At 41.5% G+C, this 10,204-nt stretch overlaps 1 protein-coding gene and 1 non-coding gene across 2 annotated transcripts; one reads left to right on the top strand and one right to left on the bottom strand.

Moving 5' to 3' along the window:
* Positions 1-979: 979 nt before the first annotated feature.
* On the bottom strand, positions 980-3,379 carry LOC133805657 (uncharacterized). Its single transcript, XM_062243827.1, has 2 exons — positions 2,634-3,379; positions 980-2,564 (listed from the first exon to the last, which is right to left on the bottom strand). Exons 1-2 carry the CDS (start codon positions 3,377-3,379, stop codon positions 980-982), a joined length of 2,331 nt encoding a protein of 776 aa, XP_062099811.1.
* LOC133807730 (small nucleolar RNA R71) lies at positions 2,730-2,836 on the top strand. Its single transcript, XR_009879627.1, has one exon. It is a non-coding gene; the product is annotated as a small nucleolar RNA R71 (small nucleolar RNA).
* Positions 3,380-10,204: the final 6,825 nt, after the last annotated feature.

Here is a 10,204-nt window from a genome sequence, read left to right as displayed (position 1 = left end):
GGATTGTCACCAGCTGGAACAATCAAGTTACCAGTCACAATGAGGGAGGCTCCCAAACATGAGACAGTAATGATCGAGTTTTTGATTGTTGACTGCCTGTCTGCCTACAATGTGGTTATTGGTCGACCACTGCTCACAAACTTACATGCGGTAGTTTCAATCTAGCACCTTTCCATGAAGTTCCTGACCAGTGCTGGCATAGGCTGTGTTCAGGGAGACCAGAGGGAGGCTAGGGAGTGCTATAATGCCTCGGTAGCTAAGGTGAGGAAGGGAGCCAAGGAGAGCAACATGATTGTATGTGTTGAGAGAGAGGAGGTGGACGAGATGGATGTCGACCAAAGTTTTGCAGTTGTAAACGATCAGGAAGAGATGCTAGAGGAGTTTGGCCAAGAGAGCACTCTTGGTTTAAAAGATAACTCTAAATCATAGAGTTATCACACCCCAAACTTGGCATATTGCTCGTCCTCGAGTAATGAAAAACAGAAGCAAAATAAACAATACAAACACTAAGACAACAACAAACACATATTTGTAAATGAGAGAGTACTGATCAATCAATCATAGCTTAGCGAAGAAAATGCTCTCAGAATTATGTGGAATGGAATGATATGATGGTAGTGAATATGCCTTGACTTTATATGTCTCAATCTCATTTTAAGTGCTATTGATATCACTAATGCCTCCCAAAAGTAACCCAATCACTAGAGTGTGCAAATTCTTCCCACCAACACCTTGAATTCCTCTAATAACTACCCTTGATCCTCAAGTTTAAAAATATCTGCTTCCATAGGTTGAATTAGTGCAACCCTCTCCACTAATGTAGTCTAGCTTTACCCCTTAGATCAAAAGGACTTTACTCGGCTTGTAGTGTAAGGTTTAGGTTAGGGTAGGATAAAAGATAATATTTCTAATGGCTTATAACCTAACCACCTCAACTTATCAAGAACCTCTCTTATTATAATTTTTTTTTCTCAAGCTCTCACCCAAAATGTATTTTTTTAACCCACAATGAATAATTTGATTTAGCTCTAATTCTCTTGCTATACCTTGTGGGTACCTCTTCCTCCATATTAGAGTTCTTGACAGTGATGGCTAAACAATCTCCTACTTCATCTGGAGAACGTATAGGATTGAATACCTTGAAAGTTACCTGTTCTTCTTGAGCTCTCATTGTGAGCTCCCCTTTTTCCACGTCAATTAAGGTCCTCCCAGTAGCTAGAAATGGCCTACCCAAGATAATGGGAACATCTCTATCCACTTCATAATCAAGAATGATGAAATCGGCCGGAAAAATGAACTTATCAACTTGCACTAGAACATCTTCAATTTTTCCTTCCGGGTGTGCCATAGAAAGATCTGCCAATTGCAAAGTGACTGTAGTTGGCCTCACTTCTCCAATTCCCAACTTCTTAAAAATAGACATAGGCATCAAGTTAATACTAGCTCCCAAGTCACATAAAGCTCTACCCATATCTCTTCCACCAATAGAGCAAGGAATTGTAAAGCTACCAGGATCCTTCAACTTAGGAGGAATTTTACTCTTCAACATGGCACTACAGCCTTCCGTCAAGGCCACCGTTTCAAACTCACCAAGTCTCCTTTTCTTAGTCAAAATGTCCTTCAAAAACTTTACATAATTTGGCATTTGCTCCAATGCTTCCACCAAAGGAATATTGATATGGAGCTGTTTCAATAATTCCAGAAACTTCCTGAACTGCCCATCTTGCTGCTGTTTTTTAAAACGTTGCGGAAATGGTGGAGGTGGCTTATGCAAAGTCTTTTCCGTAACAAAATGCTGACCCGATGCTGTATCAACTGGGCCAATTTCAGCAGCTGAACTTGCTGATTTTTTACTCGTTTCCCCTTCAGTTTGGATTGAAGTGGGCTCCCTGCTGCCTTTTGTTTTCTCATCATCATTTTCCAGAATTTTCTCACTTCGTAAATTAATTACTTTGCAATGTTCTTTACCATGCCTCCTCGGATTCTCAGTGTCACTAGGCAAAGAACCTTGTGGCCTATTTTTCAGATCATTAGCCAGGTGCCCCAACTGAATTTCCAGATTACGAAGAGACGCTGCTTGGCTCTGAATCACAGCATCATTCTTTGCCATATAATCCCTCATTAAACTCTCCAAAGAACTAGATTGAGAGCCTTGAGATTGGTGAGGTTGCTGAGCCCTTGGCTGTTGAGAAAAACCTGGCGGAAATGACTGTTTCCCTTGTGGTGGCGCTCCACTTGAACTTGCTCCTTGACCCCCCCATGACTGATTCGGATGCTGCCTCCACGCTGGGTTATAAGAATTTGAGTATGGGTTGTTGTTGCGGTTGAAATTTTGGTTACCCACATAACAAACCGCAGCTGGATTTGAAAGACAGTTCTCAAATGTGTGACCATCTCCACAATAAACACATGAGATGTCTCCACTTTGAATGGCAGCAGCTGGCTGAATGTTTCCTCCCAAACTCAAATTCTTCAAAATGTTGGTCATTGAGGCCATTTGAGCTGTTAAAGCCGTTAAGGCATCTACTTCAAGAACTCCTGCCACCTTTCTACTTGTAGGAGCTCTAGTGTTGGACCATTGATAATTGTTGCTTGCAATTCTTTCCAAAATCTCAAATGCTTCGTTGTAATACTTGGAAAGAATGGCACCATTGGCTGAGGTGTCTAATACCATCTGAGAGGCTGCATTGAGACCATTGTAGAACGTCTCCATTTGTATACAATGTGGTATGCCGTGGTGTGGACATTTTCTCAAAAGCTCTTTAAATCTTTCCCACGCATCACTAGTGGATTCGTCTTCAAGCTGCTGAAAAGACATAATTTCGCTTCTGAACTTTGTATTTCTGGTGGGAGGGAAGTATTTTCTTAGAAATTTCTCAGCCAAGTCATTCCAATTTGCAACGGAATCGGAAGGAAGGGTGTTGAGCCATGATCTAGCTCGGTGCCTTAAAGAGAACGGGAATAACTTCAGCCTTAACGCCTCTTCACTTACTCCTTGAAGCTTAAAAGAATCGCTCACCTCCAAAAATGAACGAAGGTGGAGATGAGGATCTTCCGTTAGCATCCCACTAAACTGCCCCATGGTTTGGAGCATTTGAAACATAACCGGCTTGAGCTCAAACTGAGGTGCTTGTATTTCGGGCCTCACAATGCCTGGATTGAGCTCATTAAACATGGGGGCAGCATATTCCCGTATTGCTCTGGCTCTATCATTCTCCAAAACAATAGGATTAATTACATTCTGGGCATCCCCTTCGTCATCAACATGTTCAGCCATAGTGCCTCGGCTTTTAGCCTTTTGAGCCTTTCTCCTTTTTCTGAAAGTACGTTCAATCTCGGGGTCAATAGGAGCAAGTTCAAAGTCGTCTTGTTTGTTCATGCACTAGATGAAACCTGAAAGTATACAGCTAGAACAAACAGATTTAAAAACAAACAGAAATAAATTGCAAAATAGGTGATAATACAAAATTTTAATTTTCAATCCCCGGCAACGGCGCCAAAAACTTGTTGCGTAATTTTAAGCAAATAAAATGTGCAAGTGTACACAGTCGGCAACAAGTAATATAGTAGTAAGTTGAGTATCGTCTCCACAGGGATTGCAAAATCAAGCAAATGTAAAACCAACTAATCAACAATTTAAAATTAAAGGAAGAAATTATGAGAATGAATGTACTATCAATCTGAAATTAAATGACTGCAATTAAATCTATTTAAAAATATAACTAAAATGATAGCAAAATTGAATTCAAGAAAAAGCCTATGGATTAATAGATCTAAATAGCTATTTCCCCCTATGTTAATCTGCCTAGTTGTTACAGCATTCGTTCAGCAAAGTTGCACAGAGTTAACAAAATTCTAAGATAAGCACGTGAGATTTTCCCAAAACTCAGTGAATTAATTCTACAACTTGATTTAATACATTCCTATATTTAATCAAGTTGCAAAACAACAATTACACACCAATTCTCAAGTTATACAAGGTAGCAAAATATTCCTATTTTACTGACTAAGAACAACCTAAACATGGTAATTCTCTTGCATCATCCAAGTTATTTCCACTTGATAAAATCTTTCCAGAATCAGATCTAGCTAAGCAAATTGTTAGTCATGGACAGTAATTAACAATCATTTAACATTCATCTCACTTGAATGAACAAAGGCAAGTTGCTAAACTCATGCAATTTTCATCATTAATTCATAACATCGGGTTCCATAGCTATTCAAATCTCAAAAGGATTAGTTCATGTTCAAACTGATAATTACAACCCAAAACAAAAATTGTTCATCCATAGCAAATATTCAGTTAAAAAATTATAGAATCAAGAGTATACACTACAGAAAAGGAAGTATAGAAGAAGGAGAAGAAGTAGAATCGGGTTCTAGAGTCCTCCTCATTCCTTGGCCGTGGGTCTCCTCTTATGGGTATTGCCTTTTTCTGTGTATATCTCTCTGCATCAACTTTTCTCTCTCTGTTTCTTGCTGAGTAAAAAAACTGTACTGTGTTTTCTACCCTTCTATTTCGGCTGTCCTCTTCTTCTTAGGGTACTTTCCTTTTCACCTTACCCTAATTAGAAAGCCCATTTCCATCTTTGGTCCATTACTCCTTGCCACCTCAGCCAGCTGACTTAATTCTTTAAATGGGTGCCACATAGGCGCTGAGATCAGTAAATAAATGCAGCTGGCTTTTGTCCACGTCAGTCTTCATTTTCCAGATTTGCTAACATTTTGGCCTACAGCATTCGAGCAGCAATTCCAAATTTCTGTCCCCTTTTTCTTTTGATTCCCTTGGCGAGTTTAAGGTTCCTTTCCTAGATAACAAAACACACATATTTACATAAATATTTACAATTACTACCAACAAATCACGAGACTCTTGAATTGACACACTAATTAGAAAATAAAGGTAAAAACTAAATAAACTTACAATTAACAACACCCTCATTACTCTTTTCATCCAAAAACAAGTTCAAAGTTCATAAAAATAACTCTAAATCATAGAGTTATCAGTTTAAAAGAGCAGAAGACCCCATCCGGTGATGAAGTCACCAAATAGGGCGTTGCCCAAAGCGAGGGAAGGGACTTTGATCCTCGCTTTGGGGATTATGAAAGTGATGTGGGACCATCTGAGGAGTTAGAGGAGGTCCTTATAGATGAGAATGACCCGACGAGGGGGGTCAAAATTGGACAAAATTTGAAAGCAGAGGTGAGAGCACATCTGATAGAATTCTTGCGAAGGAATCAAGATGTCTTCGCTTGGTCTCACAAAGATATGGTGGGTATCTCACCAACTGTGATCAGCCACGTGCTCAACGTGGATGAAAGCTATCCAACAGTGCAGCAGAAGAGGAGGTTGCTTGACAAAGATCGAGCAAAAGCTCTTAAGGAGGAGGTAGAGCGGTTAAAGGAGAATGGGTTTATAAGGGAAGCATACTACCCTGCCTGGGTTTCAAACCCAATGTTGGTGCCCAAACCCAATGGAAAGTGGAGGACTTGTGTAGATTTTACTGATCTAAACAAAGCATGCCCAAAGGATTGCTTTCCTTTACCGAGAATAGACCAGTTGGTAGATGCAACCTCTGGTCATGAAACATTGTCCTTCATGGATGCATATTCAGGGTACAACCAGATCAGCATGCATCCTCCTGATGAAGAGCATACCAGCTTCCGAACAGATATAGGGCTATACTGCTATAGGGTCATGCCCTTCGGACTGAAGAATGCAGGAGCTACATATCAGCGTTTGGTGAATGGTATGTTTCGCGACTTAATTGGCAAGAGCATGGAGGTGTACGTAGACGATATGCTGGTGAAATCAAAGGAAGATGAAGGGCACATGCAAGACTTAGAGGAGTGCTTTTCTAATACTGAGAAAGTACAACATGAAATTAAACCCCCTCAAGTGCTCATTTGGAGTGGGTTCTGGAAAATTTCTTGGGTTTATTGTGAACTCCCAAGGAATAGAGGAAAACCCAGAAAAGATAAAGGCTCTCATAGAAATGAAGTCTCCAGCTAGAATAAAGGATGTACAAAGCTTGACTGGGCGGATTGCAGGTCTAAGCAGGTTCGTTTCTAAATCAACGGACAAGTGTGTCCCGTTTTTTAGCTTAGAAGAGGCAAGAAGTTTGAGTGGACGGTAGAATGTGAGTAAGCTTTCCAGGCCATAAAGGAGCATTTGGCCCAACCTCCTGTTCTTTCTAAGCCAGTTGATGGAGAATACCTCTTTTTGTACCTAGCGGTTATGGAGCATGCTGTTAGTGCTGCCTTAGTATGAGAGGAGGATAGAGTGTAGCACCCGGTGTACTATGTTAGCAAGCGACTGATAGGAGTAGAGTCTCGGTATCCCGTGATCGAGAAGTTGGCTTATTACTTAGTACTCGCATCACGAAAATTGCGGCCATACTTCCAAGCACACCCCATTAAGGTCCTTACTGACCAGCCTCTACGCTAAGTCCTACAGAAGCCGGAGTCGTCTGGTCGGCTACTTAAATGGGCAGTTGAGTTAGGTCAATTCGAAATCAAGTATTAGCCGAGGACTGCTATTAAGGGTCAAGCTGTGGCAGATTTCATCGCTGAATGTACCGGGATTGATGATGTTCCCGACCAGCAAGAGAGCGTCACTGGGCAGAGAGATGAACTTCCTACTTGGCAACTTTTCGTTGATGGGTCGTCAAATGAGCATCATTCAGGTGCTGGAATTATATTGGTCACACCAGAGAAGCACCAAATTCATTGTGCACTGAGGTTCAGATTCAATGCTTTAAATAATGAGGCGGAGTATGAAGCCCTCCTAGCAGGCTTACGACTGGCTAGAGATGTACGTGCCCGGCCGGTGGAAGTAAATAGTGATTCTCAATTGGTGGTCTACCAAGTCTTGGGAGAATACCAGGAAAGGGGTCTACGCATGGTGGCATAATTAAATAAGACCAAAGATCTGCTAGCACAGTTCGAGGAGTACACCATCAAGCTAGTACCACGAGAGCAGAACTCTAATGTGGATGCTCTAGCAAAGCTAGCTAGTGCAAAAGATGCTGAAACTCTGAATATAGTACCGGTAGAATACTTGGCGGAGCCAAGCATTGATGAACAAGAGGCCATGCCGATCACGATAACTGACACCTGGATGACTCCCATCATTGCCTATCTTGAGCAAGGAACCCTCCCAGATGATCGTAATGAAGCAAGGAAGATTATGAGGCAAGATGCTAGGTACACCATGATGGATGGAGTGTTGTATAGAAGAGGGTATTCCCTACCTCTACTCAGGTGCATAACACCCGACCAGTCAAAGAATTTATTAGCTGGAGTGCATGAAGGGTTCTGTGGAGATCATGTTGAGGGGAAGAGTCTATCTAAAAAGATCTTGCGGCAAGGATTTTCTGGCCTACAATGAACAAGGACTCTATGGAATATGTGAAGAGGTGTGACAAATGCCAAAGATTTTCTAAAGTGCCCAGAGCGCCCCCAAATGTCTTGAAGCAAATGCAGAGTCCATGGCCTTTTGCAGTGTGAGGCATTGATCTGATTGGGAAATTGCCAAAAGGGAAAGGAGGAGTGCAGTTTGCAGTGGTTGCAGTAGATTATTTCACTAAATGGACTGAGGCCGAACCATTAGCCACGATCACATCGAAGAAAGTGTTGGACTTTGTAGTTAAGAACGTAATATGTCGCTATGGTTTGCCTAAGAAGATAGTGTCTGACAATGGTACCCAATTTGACAGCGACATATTTACCGATTTTTGCACTCGGCATGGCATCACAAAAAGCTTCTCCTTGGTAGCCCATCCACAAGCCAATGGGCAGGTTGAAGCCGTAAACAAGACACTGAAGGACACTCTGAAAAAGTGCCTGGAGCGAGCTAAGGGTGCTTGGGCAGAAGAATTACCAGAAGTCCTTTGGTCATATAGGACTACTGCCTGGACAACAACTGGACATACCCCATTTTCCTTGGCATATGGGTATGAAGCCATGTTACCCATGGAGATAGACCCACCATCTCATAGAAGGACCATGTACAACCAGGAGGAGAATCATCAATTGCTAGCAGAATCCTTGGACTTCCTCGAGGAGAGAAGAGAGGAGGCAAACTTGAGAGTTGCTACTCACCAGCAAAAAGTGGCGCGCTACTTCAATTCCAAAGTCCGAGATCGAAAGTTCTAGGTTGGAGATTTGCTCCCCAAAAAGGTGTGTGTCAGAGACCCAGTAGCTGGCGTACTAGGACCAAACTGGGAAGGACCGTATCAAATTGAGCAAGTCTTGCCACCCGGCACCTACAAGCTTGCTCGGTTGAATGGAGATCTGATCAGGAATTACTGGAATGGCGAGCACTTGAGGAAATATTATCAATAAATACTGCTTACAGAGTAGTAGCTTTGTATCAAGTGCTTAACTTGTTATTTAAGTTTTTTGCTTGTGAACTGGCTATTTGCCAACCAGTCATGTTATTTTGAACAATGTTATTTTGTTTGAAACTCGTTGTTAGACACGTTTTGTCATTTATTATTACGAGTAATAAAAGAGATCACGCGCAGCGTGGTCGAATCTTGCTACAAATTTTGCACATGTGTTGATTATTCTTGCTTGGCAGTGTTCAACTGTCATTACGATTTAAACAAAACAGGTCTTCTAAAAATAAATATACATATATACCGGATAGTGTTCAACTGGTCGGTATCCATGAGATGAATGACCAACGTTTAAATAGTTGCATGTTTTTGTAGTGATTAACTGCTGAAATATGTTTGTATATTCTATGTGTTTCACGAGTAGTCACTGCTCGGACAAATTCGGTCAGGTAGTAAGTGATCAAGGATTTTTCAACCCTCAATCACTTCGGGGGCACATAGAGTATACTGGCGTGCACATAAGGCATACTGGCGTGCACTCCAACAGTACACTGGCGTGCACATAGCATAGAGTATACTGGCGTGCACATAAGGAATACTGGCGTGCACTTCAACACAGGCAATACGAGCACGAGCAAAGATATTTTTTTTTAGGCTGACTTGTAAATTTGGAAGTCTAAAAAGGCCATTAAGCTAACTTGTTTGACAAAGCTTAAGTAACTTGAAATTTTAAAAAAAAATTCCAAGTTAGAAGCAGATATTCGTGTGATAATAAACGTTATGCTCATAAAATGTTAGAGCAATAAGAGCGTGAGGAAGTATATTTAGTATGGACTTATGAAATGTTTAGAATTTCTAAGTTAGAAAACTAAGTACTCATGTGAAAGTTGAAGGCATATAGAAACTCTACTATTCACAATAAACTTGTAATGTCTTAAGTATAAAAAGACTTAAAAGTTTCAAGCTAGTCAGGAAAGAAAAGTAAAGTGCAAGTGCCAAACAGCTCAATCATACGAGCAAAAGTATAAAAAATAAAACAAACTATGATAAAAGACTGGTAGGACTACAACTGGTCATGCAGAAGCTTCTCTGGTAGGATGAGGAGTCACTGGTTGGCTGCTCTGGTAGGCTATTCAACCCCCTCCTCGGCATCAACTGCTCCTCTCGCTCGAAATGACAGTGAAGAGGAGGTAGGTGTAGGGCCGGTAGGATTAGCAGCTTCCTCAGCAGCCCTGACCTCACATCTGGCAAGCTCTTCTGCCTTAATCTCATCGGTAAGAAAGTCGAGCTTGAGGGGTTTTATTTAGCTTCCACACCTGGTAAAAGCAGTTGAAGCAAGTCTCCTCGTAGCGGGTTAGATCAACTTCCTTCTCTTGCTTCAACTCTTCATTCTCACTAATTAATCCCTCATTCTTGCAAGCTAATCCCTCGTTCTCACGAGTCAGTCTATCTAGCCGATCAGTCAAGGACTTGTTGGCTTGGGTTAGTTGATCATTCCCATCAGCCAACCCCTTGAGAGACTCCTTTTGCTCAGTTACAGTCTTCTCCGCCTATTCCAGCTTGGATTGAAGAGCGTCTGTTTTCGCTTGAGCCTCCACGAGTTGATCATTTAGGACCTTGATCAACTCCTTGTAGTCGATTGATCACTGCTGGGCATGACAGAAGGTCATGAGCGTTTGCATGAAAAACAAAAAGTTACTACAAAGCATTAACGTAAGTAACAATCTATCTTGTGGTAGAGCACTTACATTTGTCAACTGAGAAATCCCTCTCTCTAAGACAACATCAACACTGAGTTGAGGAAAAGATTCAAAGCCTTGAATCGTTGAAGCATCATGGAGGGTCTGATCAACTGCCCCCTG

This window comes from Humulus lupulus, chromosome X (genome assembly GCF_963169125.1).
Source record: "Humulus lupulus chromosome X, drHumLupu1.1, whole genome shotgun sequence".
In the NCBI taxonomy this organism is placed as follows: domain Eukaryota; kingdom Viridiplantae; phylum Streptophyta; class Magnoliopsida; order Rosales; family Cannabaceae; genus Humulus; species Humulus lupulus.
Note: the sequence above shows the minus strand (reverse complement) of the source record. Positions and strands in the feature narration are given on the sequence as shown.